Source organism: Arctopsyche grandis, chromosome 4, assembly GCF_051622035.1.
Source record: "Arctopsyche grandis isolate Sample6627 chromosome 4, ASM5162203v2, whole genome shotgun sequence".
Taxonomy (NCBI): domain Eukaryota; kingdom Metazoa; phylum Arthropoda; class Insecta; order Trichoptera; family Hydropsychidae; genus Arctopsyche; species Arctopsyche grandis.
Window position 1 is genome coordinate 3,511,652 of NC_135358.1, and position 20,560 is coordinate 3,532,211.

At 32.2% G+C, this 20,560-nt stretch overlaps 2 protein-coding genes across 3 annotated transcripts in view; both read right to left on the reverse strand.

Moving 5' to 3' along the window:
* The window catches only part of LOC143910439 (uncharacterized), a 337,502-nt gene that overhangs the window by 113,635 nt on the left and 203,307 nt on the right, over positions 1-20,560 (reverse strand). The window lies entirely within an intron of this gene.
* The window catches only part of LOC143910447 (progestin and adipoQ receptor family member 4), a 100,530-nt gene that overhangs the window by 61,667 nt on the left and 18,303 nt on the right, over positions 1-20,560 (reverse strand). For both annotated transcript variants that reach the window (XM_077428933.1, XM_077428932.1), the window contains exon 2: positions 13,936-14,543. In XM_077428933.1, the coding sequence (XP_077285059.1) occupies positions 13,936-14,299 (364 nt within the window). In that variant the 5' untranslated portion in view covers positions 14,300-14,543. The remainder of the gene's footprint in view (positions 1-13,935; positions 14,544-20,560) is intronic.

The window sequence follows — 20,560 nt, forward strand, 5'->3', positions numbered from 1 at the left end:
GTATTTTTGCAATCCGTTTTTGCCTTGCACTCGGCCAAAACTTGTCTGAACGTGCGGTGCTGTATAATATGAATATTTGTAGTCTTTTCCGAACACTGCTTGCAGTGCTGGATAGTATGAATAGACTTTTATATGTAGTTTAGATGAAAATCAGCTCTTAGTAAGCGATGCAAGTACGATATAACTTCGACATCGTCAAATGGTCAAAGCTTTATTTGAAATATCAAGTTATATTTCAAATAAGATTTTTTTTTTTTTTTCAATATACATATTTTATTTATTTTTATTTTATTTCATACCAGGAAGGCATTACAGGTAAGCCCCAATGCGCCTTCCTGGCCAAATTACAAACAATACAGCATTTTTTTATTATATAAGTCGCTAAATTACGAGACACTGACTTAAACTCGACAATTAACGAGACATCTATGAATTGTACATACATTTTTATTGTAATATTTACATTAATCATACTCAAATAGTGGTGACATAGTGGGTAGGAAGGATTTTTAGCCAATTTTTAATCGGGAATCGTTTCAACAATGAAATCAGAGAAAATTGGCAAACTCTGATAGGAAACGATCAACCAGGAGTCACAAATCCTGGTCTGACCAGCAGCATTACAGATATACTCAGAAAAATTCTTTTCAATCGAGGTCAGCTCAAGGGATCGAACTCGGCGGCTCGGTCGTTAAGCAGAAGCTTAACGACCGAGCCACGCTGCTGGCATTTTGAGTTGATTTGTGGATTTTTTTGTGAATAATTTCTCAATCATACTTATGTCCATTCTGAAGAAAAAAGTATTTATTTATTTATTTATTAAATAGTTTTGGACCATTGTGGCATTACAGGAAGAACCTAATGCGCCACAATGGCCTACAGTATTGAGGTATTGACTTAAAAATAAATAAAATGTCGTTGATTTAAATTTGATTTTTAAGACACCCTGTGCTTATACCCTTCAATACAAATATTTACCCTGAAATTTATCACGAACTAAACCTTCGGTCACGAGTCTTCGCAATTAACATTGTCCCGAAAGTTTCGAGGGCACCTTGCGCAAACTTTGCACGGCAGAATCGTCTCTTTTTCTCCATACGCGCGTATCGGGTATTATTTGCACGTATTTCATCAAAGGGCGTGTGAAACGTTCGACAAAGGTCCATTGTTTTCCTCCGATGGAAGTTCGGTCGCAAAATTCTGTTGCAAAAAGACTCTTAGATATTTGCAAGCGATACGCAAAGTTGTCGGGCCCGCCGTAATATGAAACTTTTCAGTCAATAGCGGCAAGAGTTTCCTCGTGGAAAATCGACTTGAAAACTATCGAATATACCTACATACTGTATATGTAGGTCTATTTTATGGGACTTCAAGAGGACGCGGTGCCTTTACGCCACTGGCCTCTCTATTTAAGGCATTCCTTAGACGTTAAAAGCTTTATGGTCCCTCGGGCGATCTGACGCATTAGTCGAGTTTTCATTTTTATACCGAGTGTAGTCGTAGCATCGGTGAAGAGTTTCCCTTTGGGGTTTTCCAAAGTGTGAAAATGTATTTTTAACGGAAAGAAACAAAAGGAGTAGCCTCTCACACCTCAAAGCCATTTTTATCTTGACGCACTTCTCTCGTGGGGGATCGAAGTGGACTTAAGTCGAAATGCCGGAGGAGGCGTTGTTAAATTGGTATTTATTAAGAAGACCGACACGACAGGCTATACTGAAAAAAATATACCACAAATTTTATAATATTATTTCGTATTACTTTAACTTGGTTACAAAAGTTTCGTAATTTTTGTACAGCTATTCACCCTATCAACGCCAGGCAATTTGGCTATCGAATCCGTAAATATAATCGTTTATGGGATAATATTTTTGGCACGGCTGTAAAATAAATTACGTAAGAAATGTTAAAACGACATTTAATATGAAATAATTAACATCTCTAAAATACACTCGCACGACAGAATCGGCGTTCGTCCAGCAAATCAAACGTGAAACGGGTTGCTAGTAACAAAAAAAAATTACGTTTCAGTGAAATCATAATTATATATTTTATATTTGTAAATTTCAATTTCTTCTTATATTCTATTTTATAACCTTTTTCCAATATTTTAATACTATATATTTGTTTTCCTTATATTTATCTTTTTCATTTTTTTATAATCTTTGTAAAAATTTGTTATTGGACTCGGATGTTACATATATTATATATTTACTATTTGTTTTTTATACATATCTACATCCTGTTGTCTGTTGATTTTTCAATAAATAAAATAACTAGTTACATTTTCACTGGGTAATCGTAATATCTTAATATCGCAGCCAATATTTATTTAAGGGTTATGTTAGGTTAGGTTAAGTTATGGTTGGTCCTATTAATTTAAGATTAGGTTGTTAGGGTCGGTATTTATTTTTATTCCTGGCAACCCATTTGACGTGTGACGTACCCATTGTTTATTTGTACGCCTTGTAAATATGTATACAGTTTATAAATCAACAAATTTGTTATACTATAGTTGAACTGATCTAGCACTACACATTCTATCCCCCATTCGACCTGTGATGGCCAATCACAATTCGTTTCAGTTTCGCATTGCATTTTGGACAAGAAATAAAACGTTCTTCATACGTATAGCGGTCGGTAGAATTTAACTATTATTTTTTTAAGTTTTGAGTTCGCGTTTCGTGTTTTGAAATATTTACATTAATAAAATTTTAATATAAAATTAGTAAGTTGTTGATATTATTAATTTATTTATGGAATGTGGCGGACGCGTGGTGACACAGCCAATCAGAATCACAGAGGTGCACAGCCAATCAGAGTCAAGTGGTCAAGTAGTCGAGGAGACGTGGGGAAGCGGGGTAGTGGGGAAGGGGGTATTGAGCGTCTGACATGTGCGACGTCAGGCCGAGCGACGGGAGCGTACACACATACACACATCTACGAAGGCACACACACATTCATTCATCATTTCGAACGACTAAATGGGTTGGATCGGTGAGCTTGTAATGCGCGCACTCAACTTTTTACGATTAATACGTGCGCCTATAAATTACCTTACATTATATTTATAATATAACACATAACTTTATTTTAATTTGGGTATCAATTCCTTTCCCAAACCACCCGTTGATATCAACAGGCACAACACTAGTATTTTATATGATGGAAGTTTATATTTTTCAGACGGTAAAAGTAATTGTCAACGTCATGTTATGGACAGCAAAACTTACACTAATATTATTAAAGACCTTGCATTGAATTGTACTGTAATTAAATTATATATTTAAATAATTATTTGACGTTTTTGCAATTTTAAAGCACATTGCACGAATGCGACTGCATATTTGGTTCTCATAAGTCTCAAACTACATTGGATCGACGTTTTGCATATTTGATAAAAAAGTATCACTTTCAATTTATTTTCACTCACCCAGGCAATGTCGAGCAATTCGATTTATAACCTTCAATATAGCAAAAATGTAAAACGAATGAACAAAGCCGTTTTGCGAACCATATTTTTTTATTTTGATATCTCAAATTGCTTAAGATTAGCTAATTTAATATTTCATTGAAAGGAATGAAACAACTTTCTAACAGATATACAAAGCATGAATGTAGCTGAAAAACTTTCGCAATGTTACTAGCCAATTTTATCTATACGATAATATATGTATGTATATATATTATATACTTATTTGCAAGTCACCTACAATGGCGTTTTTCTGACGCTTCTATTATATTTCAAATATGACGTTGTCTCTGGAAATCATCGATTTGATCTCCGGTGTAAATATAACTGGCAGAACATTTTGAATATCAAATTTCCATTTGGAATTTTCCGACTGGCAGGCACGCGATTCTCCGATGAAATTAACTACAGGAAAAAAAACAATTCTCTTTCATTCGTTAATAAATTAAAGGTACCCAAAAGCCGCCATTCGAAATCATGATTTCGATCCATTTTGCATCATTTCGATTCCGACCTACAAAAGTCGAGCAAAAATAAAACGACAAGAGCCGTTCGTCGCAGTTTAATCCCACTTAAGTGATCCGTAATGCGAAATCTTATCGTTGGCAAACGATCTTCGCCAAACTCGCAAAGTGCTCTTTCCAACAACGAAACGATAAGACCCGGCAATTTTATTTAGATTAAGGGTCAGAAATTTCAAATATTTGATTTCGAACATGTCAAGGCTTTCGCTAATAAATCACCCTTTTGATTTTCCTTAGAAGAAAATTTTCTTCGACATTCTCACTACTATTATACAATCGATTAACCGGATCGTAATAACACGTTGGTTTTTATTGCAAGCTACAACAGTACTCTAAGAAATTATTCAGGAACTTTTTTCTATAGCTTCATTGCGACATAGAAGCCGTACCTACCTACGTATATATAAATCGAGGGTAAACATTGAAAGGCATGCTACAATTTAAAACCATTCGTTCCTATTGAACATTTACTGATCAATAGTTCACTTGCGTGTGTAAATCGCTTACGCTTGGTTGCATATGGAATATGCTTCGTTTGATATGAAATACGAGGCTGAATCTTAATAATCTAAATAGGCAACATCTATGTCAGAGTGTGTGCCATTGTTTGTGCCAGGACGTACAGTCAGGTCATGAAGATTAAGTAGCTTACGGAACTTAATAGCGAATTGTAGAAGGCGTCAACGTTATGTAAATTTCGCACAGACAAGGGGTTAAAATTACGTCATTGTTAACCACAATGTGATTTCAAATTAATCTCGCAATTACACGATCTCGTCCTAGTGTTGTTTAAACTTTAGCCTATGCATGATTATTTGATGTAGGTATTATTATCGTATCGTAAGCGAGTGATTGCATGTCATTATATTATATATGTATGAACATACATAGTTGACCTGCATTTCAAATGGATAGACGTGTGTGTTTGCAATTGCATATGTTTGTTCAATATGAATTTTTCATCAGATGGTTTTATTATTGTGCGCTTTTGTGAAGTGGTCGATGTGATCAAATCAAATCGACTGCATTATACGCAATTGTAGCTTTTGTAGAAATAAATACGTGAATTATGATATTGCTTTTCGAGCTGGAAATTTCCGTGGAAATTTGTTTCCGGAATTCAATGCCGAAATTATGAATCATAAAAGGCAAATTAATTAAATATTCAATGTTATCTTTTGTATTTGAAATATGTTGATGACAATGCTATGAGTAAAATACTGCCATCGATTTGTAATGAACAAGAGAATATGTACGTAGTAACAATAGATGAAGTTTTGTGATCGTACGAAAATTCGAACTCGAGATTTTGACTGATTCGAACTTAGAATCGATCACTGATCAGGTTTTCATTATCTAGAATAAATGAGTGTGTGTGTTTTGAGGATTTTTTGAACACCGTTAGTTCTATCGAACTGAAACTAGAATCAGTTTCTGAAAGGTTAATCGATACGATTTAAAAAAAAAATTAAGTTGACTGGAAATGGTACCTCCCCTTATAGGTGTCCTCTTTTTTTAAGTTTTTGATTCAATTATTTCCCAAACCGTCTAATAGATCAGACAAAAATGATAAATTGTATACACTAATATTTTAAAAACATTGTTACCTCAACCGGATGTAGTATATTTACTCTAGAAAATTGTGGTTTTTTTTATGTTTATCTCAGAAGCATTTTAGTGTATTGAACTGAAATTTCATATCTTGAAGTTTAAGCTTAATACCAAGTTATATATAAACTATGGTGAACATCTGTCAACCGGAAGTGGCAGTTTACTCTTCGATTCGATTTTTCTTCCACTATTTTTTTAGAACGTTTAAAAATGTTTAAATATGCACACATATTTTAAATATCTGTGATCTTCCCGAGAAAATGCAAGTATAATCCTTGTATTAATGTGATTAAAAATTTTTTTCCACAAATCTTCACATGGTCAACAAAAATCGACCATCAAACTGAGTCACTAAAAAACTATCAATTAACTTAATTTCTACCGACTGTCTTTTCACTTTATCTATGTACATACATCCATACATATGTACGTAATAACAATAGATAAAGTTTTGTGATCATGCGAAAATCGGGATTTTGGGAAGGGGGCCCCTATCCTATATTTCTATATACATGGATGTGTCTAGATTACGAATAGATTTTATATTCGGAAACTGTTTAAAATTGTGTATTTAAATCTTACTATATCGTCAAAGTATAATCAAATGTTATTTTGAAAGTATGAAGTAAATTTAAATCGCTGGTTGATGATGAATCGTCCTATCAAAATTGTTTTAAGCAATTCAGTTTATATTATTCACGGAAATTTGTTTATTCCCATTTTTATTTCAGTAGGTAGTTGTTACATAGGTATTGGTATATACATAATATTGAGGTTAGAAATGTTAGAAATGTTGAAACAAATGTTGAAACTTACATTTCGAGCCAAATAAAAAAAGTTAACCGATCCTTGGGCTGTTAAAGCAGGTATTAGTTGTTTGTGTATATCGTAAGAAATTGTTTTGTTGAAATAGCCAAACTTTAGGTCCCAAAGTGCAATATCCTATAAATTTTTACACACGTGAAATAGTTAAAAAGTTATTTAATTTTACTGAGGGCCCATATTTTCTAACAGACAGTCCGCCACTGTACCTACATATATATATTTCATAAATGTGTACATGTTCGAAGGTGATATTTTGATATATGTACATATCTTTACAAACTCCAAACGGATTTCGTTACCGATAAGAGAGTTAAGCTCAAACTCGAATACCCCAACAGAAAGGGTATTCGCAACTGGCCCCGTTTGATTATTCAATATCGGAAATATACATATTCAAGTTCGGCAATATAAATATTACGATTCCGAACCGGTCAATAGTCACGTGCCGGATATGGGAACATATTTACTTTCTAGAGGATTAAAAGCTTAACAATTTGCGTCGTTACACGCATTTCTACAATTGTGCGGTTGCTTGGCGTTAAACCCTCAGCGGAGAATTACGCAACAATCGTTACGTTTTTTCCCGTTACGATGCGGCCCATGGGGGTAACGTTAACGTGAACGTGATTAATGATCGGCGGAATGATTTATGGGGCGCATGTGGTCGGCCGCGGACCTCTTTCTAGACTTCCCCTAGACCTTTGGGGGCTGAGCCCCTTCGCGAAATCGTTCAAATTTAAGGTCAGATGTCAAAGCCAACCCTAACGGAAAATTGTTTGCGAAATTCGACCTCTGAAAATGGAAAACGATTTTTTTTTTGCCGAACGTGATATTTATGATTTGGCGACAAAGGAAAGCGAAACCTTCGACACCGAAGACGAAGTTTCCGGCTTAATGGAATTTTTTCGATGATGAAAAGAACAAAATTCCGCATTAAAAATTTCAAAAAAAAAATCAATCGATGTTTTCTTCAAAAGAAACGTGAAGAATTTAGTCATTAAATTTTCATCAAAGGCGATGAGTAACCTAATTATTACATATTAGTCAGTATTTTATTTATTTACTAATTTGAGAAAATTTTGGATAATTTTGCCGTCTATATATGTATGTACAAATAAAAATATAATATTCCATTTACAGTGAGCACCACATGGTAATATAAAAAAGTAAAATTACAAAAACATCAAGATTTTAAAATATATATGTACATAAAAAAAAGTTTTTTAAAAACATATAAAATTATTATTTTAAATAAAAACAATAATTTTATTTTACTATCGCCATCTATGTTTAAAACTAATAAACAAACGATGGATAAACGTCACTGACTATCTCGCCGGGCAGATATCAAACGCGTCTTACACGATATTTTTGCATCATCGTAATGGCGGAGGATCCATTTACTTATATCGATGGCCAAAATGAACAATGTGGCAAAGTATGAAAACGATCGGATAAGAGGCAAACTTTTTCCTGATTTGTTATCGTAAGTGAAACGTAAAGGAGGTATGTAAAAATGAATGTGTATTTGTCTGTTTGTTTCTCTGTTTCGTATAGGCTATTAAACCATTAAACCGATTACGATGAAACTTTCAAGATTTGTTGTATATATTGTTGTAAAAAAAATCGCCTAAAAACGGGAACGGAAACGGGGAAAAACGAGAATGAGTGGCATTGCAACGCAATAATTTCAAATGTTTTCGCGTCGCGAGCTGCGTTGTTAGGGTAAAATAAACAAACAATTGAATAATTTCAAATGTGTTCGCTGGCTGCATTTTTCCGACAAATGGGAACGGGAACGGGAATTTCATGCGTTATTGTGTCATTGCAACGCATGCCGGGTTCAGCTAGTTATTTATAAAATGGTCAGTATTATTTGGGTACCATTTATCAGCCCGGCAAATAAAAAGAAAAAAATAGGGTCACTTTCTAAAATAGCTCGCACGACAGATTCGGGTTTCACCGGCAAATCAAACGTGAAATGGGTTGCTAGTAACAAAAATAAAATTTGACAAAAATAAATATCGACCTAACTTAACCTAACTTAACCTAACCCTTAGATAAATAAGTGCTGTCTGGTAAGATATTACGATTACCCAGTGAAAATGTAACTGGTTATGATTTCATTGAAACGTCAACTTTTATTTTTGTTACTGGCAACCCGTTAGACGTTTGATTTTCCGGGCGAACGCCAATTCTGTCGTGATATTTTAGAGATTTTAATTTTACATTAAATGTCGTTTTGACATTTGTCGTGTAATTTATTTTACAGCAGCGCCAAAAATACTATCCCGTATTATTTCAGTGAAATGCTTAGGATAAATATGAAATGATCACTATTTATATCAATTTTGGTTGGAATAAATATCAGCAAAGCAAAATGTTGGCTTGTTATCATTCGAAGATTGGCTTGTTATCATAAGTTTGTTAAAATAAAACTGACCATTCAATATGAATACTAACCATTTATCATAAATGTTGAATATGTAAATAATACAATACTGACCAAATAAATATGGACTTTTTATAAAAACTGAGCAGTAAATGATCAGTTTATACAAATGATGGTCAGTATATTAAATAGTAATTTAGTAATTACCTTGAATTATTTAGTAGTAAATTACAATGAAGAAGCGAATCAATTTTTTACAAGCTTTTTGCTAGTTTCAATGACTGCGTGTAATTTGTGAGCTGATTTTGAACCACTTCCGCTATTCCGATCGCTTTGATATTTAGATAGCTCGAATTAAAGTAAGAAAATGTATCCGAAATGAAGCTCGAGAAATTTAATCGTTACGGAAATCATCAGAATCGACTGTCAGATCGACGCGATGACAGCTGGATATCAAAAACGCCTGCTCGCCCCCCTTTAGGTTGCATAATTGAACATTTTCCCCACAATATCTAATAAACATTATATCACAAGCTTTCACACTTTCTCATATACATTTTTAATTCACTAATGGATTATATTGTACATACATATATAAAGAATTGTTTTAGTATATTTAGTATATGAGCCGTTATATTTGAAAGAGGCATAAGTCCATTTTTCTTCATTTCGAGAATTATTTCGCAAAATATTAAATAAAATGTATTGCGTTTAACAATATTTAAAAATACTGGTGGCCTGTAATACGTTTATTCTGCTTTTCCGAGATTTTGAACATATCGAATTAAAAGAAATGATAATTTGTGAATTAAGTCAAACAAATAATAGTGTTTTGGTACTGAAAATTGGACTTCTGCCAAATAATGGGCAATAGTCAATCAGTCACTGATTGATAATATATGTATATATTTGATCAAATCACATGAAGTCAATGCACTAATAAATACAGAGCTTTTTAATTACGTATTCGCACTAGGTAGAGTTTTATTTAAGTTCTGTATTCGTAGAATCAAATTTAAATAAAGGGTTTTGCGAACTCTCCGATTCCTCCTCTTAATGAGTTGAATTTTTAAGGATTAAACAAAGGAAAACTCTTTGCGTTTGCTCTGTGTCGAGATTGTTAACATTTCACCAAGTCGGAAAATGGAAAAACTTTCCGATTTGTATAAAAAAAAGCTGTCGCAATGGCGAAACGTTGCCAAGTCTCCACGATGGGAAATCTTTTAAATTGAAAGATTAGACGTAGATTTTTTATGACGCAGTTACAGTATCGTTCACATTGTATATTAATTGATAAATTAAATATGCGGAATTAATTCACCCGTAAAATTCATGTGAAACAACGTATATTGAGAAAAATTATAACTTCCCATAATGTCAAGGTAAACCACGGAAGATATTATAATACCCATCTCTGTGTATGTATATGTACATATAAAGATAGTGTAATCGATGTTTACAATATGATAATTTATATTTAATGTGTAACTATATGTTTGATTTCATAAAAAAAATCCATAAGTACCCACTTGTACGATTATAAGCGTTGTATTGTATAAAATTTTATAACATTCTATTGATATCTTTAGAGTTCAACATGTCAGTTTCTGTCTCGAATTCACTAACTTCGTTGTATAATTTACATTTAATATAATATGTACATTTCAGATAACGTAATACGTAATTACATTATATTCTAAATATAGTTACCACTCGGTCGAATTGTAATATGTATGATTTATTTTTTGCATATCGGTATGCAATGCTAAAGTTCAGTCGCATTGTGCGATCGTAGAATCCGGTCTCCGATAATTTATTATTCTTCTTGTTTATCTGACGTCTTTATATAAAAAACATGTGTATATAAAAGAAACTTAATACAAAAAATATGTTCATATATTCATATAGCTTCAATGCTTACATTATTTTAGGAGTTTTTCGAGACTAATATAGGTACATATTCTTTTATTTTAGTGATGAAGCTTATTGTTAATTATTATTACAAACCTCCTTTACGTTTCACTTACGATTACAATTCAGGAAAAAAATCCGATCGTTTTCATACTTTGCCATATTGCTCATTTTGGTCATCAATATAAGTAAATGGATCTTCCGCCATTCCGATGGTGCAAAAATATCGTGTGAGACGCGTTTGAAAACGCTCCCACGAAAAAGTGCTTGACGTTTATCCAGCGTTTGTTTAGACTATTCTCACTTTTCGCCATGTCAGATTTCAATTGTTTAAACGCCTATAACTTTTTCTTTTTTCACTCTATATTTTATAAAATTTGCTTTATAGCTTCTCATTATCTCTAATATATAAATATTTATATTTTTAAATCTCATATGTATTTATAAATTTCAAATTTGGTGTAAAGCTTCGTGTAATGGCATATAGCGTCTTTATATCGATTTACGGCCAAATGTGTCAGATCTGACATTTCACAGCTAGAACTACATCTCTTCACTGAGCGTTATCTGCGAGATAAGTATTCAATAAGAAGTAATGTTGTATCTAATTTTAAATGCCTTTTCAGAAGTATTAACGTTTTATTGAGCAACCAATTGCATGTATATATCATTGTATGTATTATACATGCAATTCGATCTACATACATACATTGTATGTATGTATGTAGATCGAATAAAAAATTCGGATGTGACCAAGCCACGACTTTATCTATTTGAGTATTTGAGTATTACTTTATTTATGTATTTGAGGAATATAAGAAGGACAATAACAAAATTCGATAATTAAACATTCATACGTTCACACATACGCAGAGCGCAAATACAAGGAAATTTACACAAGACAAAAGTTCTACTTCCGGTTCTTAATTATTACTGATCAAAACCTTATCAACTCTTGAGTTAGCACATAAATAATACAAATATAAATATTCAGCTTGTTACGTTCGGGGGTGTGGAAAGGATCGTGGTCACAACATTTTTGCCATTTCTAAGATGAAAATATCCCACTTCCGGCTTATTAAATTTGGTGATTTTTTTTTCATTTCCATCTCATTGATACAAGAATTATAATTTAATTTTCTCGTGAAGAGCATACATGTTTAAGCGGTCGAAATAAATGGTGGAAGAAAAATCGAACAAGAGTAAACTGCTACTTCCAGTTGATGGATGCTCACTAAATTTTATATATAACTTGATAATAAACATAAACTTCTTAAACACACACATGCATTTTTTCTAGATCATGAAAACGTGATCAGTGATCGATTCTGAGTTCGAATCAGTCAAAATCTCGAGTTCGAATTTTCGCATGATCACAAAACTTCATCTATTGTTACTATGTACGTACATATGGATGTATGTATGTAGATAAAGTAAAAAGTGTTCTGAGGAATATTTTAATATGAATATGTTTTAAATGTAGTCGGAATATTTTTACATACCTCCTTTACGTTTCATTAAATTTTATGACATTGAAAAAATAGTTATTTAAATGGCAGTTAATAGATTCAAATTTATATATTTCTTGTAATTCTGGCTTTATCATACATAAATATACATTGAAATATTTTTATATATCGTATAAAATTTATATAAATCGGAATTATTTCCATTTTGAGCTGGAATATTGAAGAATATTACTAAAAAACTATGCTAAATGAGTGAAATATAAATTTTACGCTATTTAAATAATAAAAAAAATAAATTCAAGGCCACCAAATTTGTTCGTGGTATTAAATTATTAAAATATTATTATCATAGTATCAAATTATTATGATCATAGTATTAAATTATCATTATTAAATTATCTCATGGTACTCTAAGTTAGACAGTAGGCTATAAAATGTCTTGAAAAAGTTTCACCTTTTTCTCTTGATCATCCGCCCGAACAGCTCTGGGTAATTCCGCTACTAAGTTATATATCTTACAGTAAAGCGTCTCGTAAGTGTATTCATCAGCTTTGATTTTAAGCTAAAGCTTACACCACTAGATTTCACAGATACTCTAACTAGACAAGGTTCACAGATACCTTTAAACCTTTATTCGATTATCAAGAGATCATAACCTTGATATTTTTGATAATGCGCATGAGCAAGCAAGGCGAGCAATAGTTAAGTCATTTTTTGAATAATCTTTTAATTTAATTTCTCTGTTTTTTCTTATGTTTATTTGAAATTTTATGTATGATTAAGTGTATGTTTTAGTTTACTACTACCAGCGGAAACCTATAATTGGTCTTTTATGTTATGTATTTTATTACTTGTTCTGTTTTGAAATTAAGACTGTTGGTTTTCCTTAAATAAAATAAAATAAAATACTCTTACTAGACTTACTAAACACTGTCTAGCAAATTCATTCACTTAGCACTAATGAATGAATTTGTGCACTAGTAAATTTTTCGGTCAAAGACAGCTGATCAAAGTTTGACAGATAAGCTGGTTTCAGCGTTACTCTTTCAATACATTTTATGCTCAAAAATAGAACCGATTGCATTCAAATAACCAATTTATTGTTGTATTGATATGAAATAGACAATAATTAACAAGATTCAATCTACTGTATAAGTTTTACAACCACATTCATATTACCTACGATTTTAGGTTAGGTTAAAGTTATGTAGTTAAAGGATATGTCTCCTACGTAAACCGTTACTAGATGATTTTGACGATGCATACACGTACTAGACAATGTATACATAAGCGAGCTCTACGCTCTTTCTGTAACATAAACATATGTACATACATATATTATACACAAACGAATGCATATAGATTCATACGTTTTATTTATGTATATTTATATTAACTAGAAACGATTTGCTTGATGTTTCCGTCAAATGGAAACTGTTTTATTTTTAAACGATTTCTTTTAGAATATTTAATTTGTAAACAAGACTCGCTTCGTACATTAGAACGATTAAAATTTCAACGATTTTTTAAATATGCAAAGATTACTCACTAATTATACGAAGAACCGATCAAAGCATACGTTAAAAAAAAAGGCCTTGTTCAAGGTTTGACAGATTCGATTGAACTCCAATGTCCAAGGGCATGACTGTCGAGACGTCATCGGTTCGCGTATTGCAACTAAGTGGCGAGGAGTTGGATCACGTAACGATTATGTAATATAATAGTGGTACTCACCGTGGGTCAAGATGTTGACAGTTTCATTGTGGAGATAGAAGAGGCTGTGGATGCATCCCCAGGCGCTGAGGAGTGGTCTGTAGCCAGTTTTGACATAAGGATTGAACTGCAAATGCCTCGGCATGTCCTCCCACTCTAACAGTTGGATCTCCTCGTTGTACTCCTTGTCGTTTTGATTGTTTCCATTCTCCTTGCCGTTCCGATCACAATTGGAGCCTTCGACTGATTGGGAATCTTCAGCGGCTTCGACGGGCTTTGCCACTTCCTTCTGAACTATCTCCAAAGACTCCTCTTTTTCTTTGCCGATCCGCTGCCTCAGCAGCGTCCCGTTCGTCTCTTGGCCCGAGTGAGCCATCATCTCCATGTTTTAATTATTTATTTCGTTTAAATACTATTTATTTACTATTTGTTTCACCGAATACTGAATTTTATTATCACAGCACATTTAAGGGTCAGCGGTGGCTGTCTGCTGAACGCGATATGTGGTATTGCAGCATCCTCGAAGGCCTCTACTCGCCGTACATTTGCTATGCATTACGTAAAACGATTGTCGAAAATTGTTCTACAGAATGTCCTCCGACGACTGCCCTTCCCCATGAGATGATTATCTAAAAACGAAAAGACACAAGGGCATTAGTGGTGACAATTGCGAAACACAACGCGAGACACGTTGACGCGCGCTCTCCACGCACGACTAAACTGTTCCGCATTTTTATTTAGATAAGATAGTTAGTTACACAGAGTTACACGAACGAGTCTATTTTTTCATACGGCTATAAATAAACGACCGCGGTTCGGAATAGACGTAAAGTTGAAATGTATACGAGGACAAAAACGGCATGTATTATATATATATCATATATTACTTTTCACTCCGTCTGAAAAGTGATGAAAGAATCGGCTTCAGCGTCCGAAGATTTTCCACGCTCATTGTTGGCCTAATCGACCGAAAAACTAGATGCAAATGAAAACTTTCGGCCAAGTGTCACTATAATGCGTGTGTATGCAAATATGATTTGCAAAATTGAGCGAGACCGAACGCCAGATCAACGCGTGTTATTTTTTTAACGTTATGTCCGACATATATCGAGTGTGCCTGCAAAAAGTCGCATCTGACCGATAACAATCATATGTTATATATATATATTAAAATATCAAATATTTTAAATATATGTTTGTAGTCACTCGGCGAATGCAAATAGTGTTGATAATTGCAATATTTATCTTAATTTTATAGCGCCTATTCATTATTGTTATATAACGTACAGAATCTTATTACGCTCAAGGCTGAGGGGGTTTAATTTATTGGCAATTCGGGTACTGTCAGCGGTGAATAAACTGTTGAACTACTTTGTTTTAGTGTGTAATAAATCAAAATTTATATATTTGAAATTTCATTACTATTTATCTACATATTCTATATATTATATTAGAATAAACGGTATATTATTGCTACAGTTCTTGCCTTTTGATGTTTGGTTCAATTTTTACATCGTAAGTATAGATGTATTTATTTATTTTAAAATGGTGTTCATATTTGGACAGAGTATAATAGTATAAAGTTTTTCTATTTATTAAATGAATATACATATGTACATCATCATCATCATCTACAGCTGGATGAATGCCTCTCCAACATGCTTCCACTCGTCTCTGTTTTGCGCAACTCTCATCCATCTCACTCCATACATTTACCTAATTTCGTCCACAAATCTTCCCTGCGGTCTTCCTTTTAATCTTTTGCATTTTCTCGAGTACCATTCTAGCATTTATTTTGTCCACCTTTCGTTCTTTCGTCATTGCCAGTTCAATCTCTTCACTCTATCCACTATATCCACTACTCTTATCATACTTTTCACACACGTATTCCGTTTCCTGTCTTTTCTCGCTATGGCAATCATACAGTGTTCCATACTTCTTTGAGTGAATTGGACTTTGTTTAGCATCTTGGCGCTCAGTGTCCAAGTTTCACATACATACGTCATCACAGGCAAAACGCATATGTACCACATTATGACAAAAAAATGACTGAATTTGTCTCCTTATTGATACTGTAGTGTGGACGTGTAGGGGGGGTTTCCGAGATTAGAGTGAAAGACGCAGCTACTGCTGAGTAGAGGTAGTTTATTATTCTTGATCCATCGACCTGTCAGTTCCCAATGAAGCACGGACCAAAACCGGGTACTTATTGGTCGATGAGTCGCGAGATCTTATTGGCTGTTGTATACAGCTTGGTCATAGGTCGAGGCATTTTTGGCGCGAACGCGAAATCAAGTTATTAGCGTTAGTAAGCCAATGTTTGACGATCGCCAATCACCCAATCTCTACATTGTAGTGATGCGAGTTAAAAACATTCACCGAGAAAATTTTACATACGTAGAATATCTTTATAGCATTTTTGAAAATACTAGCTTTTAAAAATATTTTATAAATATTCAAATCACTTCAAATTATTTTTGATAGTTGATGTCAGATGAGACTACGAAACGGTGAATTTTGAAACTTAATTTTAGCTCTAGGAATAATAGGATCTGTTTGTACTGAACACTTATTTAGCACTTGCCGCAATGTGATGGATAGCGAGTGACCAGTACATATATTTTATTTTATTTCTCCAAATACACTGAATGCAGGGTCTTCACAATTTATGTATTCCTCATCAAAACCTCTATGATTCGAAATATGTCATTACAAAATAAAAACATTGATCAATATCAACAAAAATAACTACTTTCACGGGAAGCCACCTGTACACGTGAATGATATGCGCTTTGTAATGACGGCTTTGTTTCAGCAGTTATTTTATTCGTTTTTTTTTCACTTATTTTACATTATTCGACGTTTAATACACGATCAAAAGATTTTTATATGTAATTACAATAATTAACCTTGCAGAATTTGCATTATTTTAATTTAAAACAACCATTTTTAGCTGGATGCTTGTTGACCTTCGACTAAAGGCAAGTTACTGACCCATTAAATATGAACTTTACAGAAATTGAAGTATAATTATAACGAATTAGTATATGTATATGCATGTGTGTATGTCATAATCATTATTTACAGCTATTCACCAACCACTACTGGATGAAGGCTTTATATTCGTCTCTGTTTTATACACGCTTCTATTCGTCTCTGTTTCGCGCAAATCTCATTTATCTCCGCAACACATTTTTCTAATTTCCTTGCACTCATTTAAATTCTACCACTTTTGTCAATTTTTCTAGCTGCGAGACCCACATATTGCCATTTCAATTTCTTCAATCTCTCCACAATGTCAACTACACTTGTCATCTACATACATACATATGTACTTCAACCTAATATTTTGAAAAATATATTTTTTTCTTTTGATGGAACTAATTTACTAATGATTGTATGAAATAAGGGAAAACATTGTGTTTAAATTGATACGAAATTTAGTTTAGTTATGTGTAATTTATCATTGTATTCGGATAAAGGTTTTAACATGGAATGTTATCGTAAATTTGTAACAAAAGGGCAAACTTCCATAAGCTGGACACTATGAATATATCGGGAAAATGGTATCTTGACGTATAAATCAAAATATTCTAAAGGCTCTTTGTTCGTGTAGTGAACGATAGTACTTATTCGTATTATGCGGAATATATTGTATTACATAGAATTATGATTAATTTTGAATATTTAATTCGTAATTTAAGGTCAAGCCGTGCATTGTCTTGCCGAAATTATGTATGTATGTATGTATGTTTGAATAAATTGAATATTTTCATTGTGTATTTATAGGGCATTATTAAAATTTCGCACGGAAAATTGAAACGCGTTTCCCATTTCGGGGATTTACCGGGGTTTTTGTGGAAAAATTGTTTCATGCGAAAAACATCACGTTTCACGTGGCCCCTTTTACGTCGAGCATCTTTCATAATAAATAGAATTATTTAAATGAGCAAATGTTTTGTCGCAAATTTCTTTATTCGGGAAAATCCATGGCATTATCGTATTATATTATAACGTAAAAAATGATATTCAATGTACAGGGGCTTTTGTCGGAAAAGTAGAGGGAAATGTAGGCTCGGGTATATTTAAATATTACTCGAGCGAAATAGAGTGCATGCAATTAAAACGATACGATCGGTCGCTTAAAAGTTTATGCGGGTTTTTCCCACTAAAAATCAATGAAAAGCTGCTAAAGTTATCGAAATCGAAGTAAACTCTAGATCGAAACGAGAAATAAAAATAATGATTGTTTTTACTTGGAATTGTTTTCGTTCGGAAATTGGCGAATTAATTGAATCGAGACGAATCGATTGCAGTTTGGCTTAATTGGACCGTTGCGTTGATGGACCATAAAACTAGGTATGTGTGTACATATTTTTCAAACAAATTTGTAAAAACATAATCGGATATTATTAGGGTTGATTCCACCCTATTCTTGGGGCGTATGCTCAATACAATGGAGGGGAAAATTCTAAAGAACCTTTTTTTCTGTATGGAAAGTCTTTAGTGAATTAAATTTCCCCTTTTCGTCAACTTGTGCGTGAGGGCGAGTTCCGGTTCCATGGTTAAAACTTCACGAGAATATTAAAGTGTGAGTCGAAGTAAATACGTCACATAATGTAAATAGAACTATAAAAAAAATCTCACGAATATTTAAATTAACAAATACAAAGCATGTGAATAAAGTTGATACCAAAAAAAATTGATAAGGAAACTTTTTTATATACACCAAAATATAAAAAGTATATTATATAATAGATTATATACATGTTTGTATATATGTGAATACATATACATACTTTATATGTAAAAACTTTTTATGAATCATGAAGTGTGAAAAACACCGATAACTGAATTTAACATTATTATATTATTTAAAATATAAGATATTTTAAATATGTATGTTTGTGTGTACTTTCAAAATATTATATGAATCATATTATATTAATTTACTCTTGAATATTAGCAATACGAGTACTTCTTTAAATTAATTAAAAAGTTCAAAGTTGAACTACGTTCTTCTATTGCGATGAAAACGAAATTCAGGAGCTTATTAATTATATATATAGAATTAACAATGCTATTTTAATAGCCATTAAATGATTAGCTATATTATTTTAATATGATGCACCATCACATAATTATTCAAGCAGATAAAACACGTTGGAGAAAAACACGTGTTTTCTGTTATTGAAGAAAGGTATCGGTTTTTAAGAACAATTTCATATTAAATATTATTATAATTGAAACAAGTCCTTAAAATATGTAGTATAATATAAGATAAATTCTTTCAAATACTGTAAAATAGTTAAAAAAAAATAGCCCCGTTTTCCACCAAAAGTATAATAATCGGCATTGAAAAGTATAAATAATATAGTATCTAAAACAAGACGAATTTAACTATTTCAAAAGAAAGTAGCAGATTCAATAGTTATATAAATTAAAATTTAACATTCTAGCGCTTGTAATAAAATACGAGATTTATTATTAAATTTAAATATCAACAAAATAAAATACACATTTGAATGAAAATGTAGTGAAAAATTCTGTCACTGAATATATAATACGTAAACATTTACGAGTACAAAACTTATCATTGAAAATTTATACACACTATGAATATCCGTAATGAATAAATCAAATTAAACTATCAATAATGAAATCATACATGTCACAACATGAGTTGAAAATAATAACATAAAAAAATACAACAAAAATAAAGTATACATTTTAATAAAAATTTAGCGAGAAATTCTGTCAATGAATATATAATACGTAAACATTTACGAGTACAAAACTTATCATTGAAAATATATACATACAATTTATAATTGAAATGAACAAATCAAATTCAGCTATCAATAATTAAATCATACATGACACAAATGAGTTGAAAATTATTGAAAAAAAATATATATACAAGACTGGAAAACCTAGTACAGCCCGAAAAGAAAGCCTCTCAATTTATTATTAAATTTAAATATCAACACAATAAAGTATACATTTTAATGAAAACGTAGTGAGAAATTTTGTCACTGAATATACATACATATAATACGTAAACATTTACGAGCACAAAACTCTTCAATGAAAATGTATGCGTACTATTTCTAATTGCAAAGAAAAATTCAAATTCAACTATCAATAATGAAATCATACATTACACAAAATGAGTTGAAAACTATTGAAAAAATATATATATACAACACTGGAAAACCTATTACAGCCCGAAAAGAAATCCACTCAATTTATTATTAAATTTAAATATCAACAAAACAAAGTATACATTTTAATGTAAATGTAGTGTATATACATTTACGAGCACAAAACTTTTCAATGAAAATTTATATATACTATTTATAATTATAATGAAGCAATAAAATTTAACTATCAATAATGAAATCATACATGACACAAAATGATTATACACGAAATATATATACAACAGTGGAAAAGCTACTACCGCCCGAAAAGAAAATTGTCTGAAAAAATTCATCACAACAATCGATCGAATAAAAAAAAATAAGCAACGTTATCAGATCCGCGATGCTGCAGCAACGTGTTAAATCCACGTCCGACGCCAAGGTGTTACGAAATGAATGCGGCAAAGCTCTCTCACACACACACACATATGAAAGAGAACGTG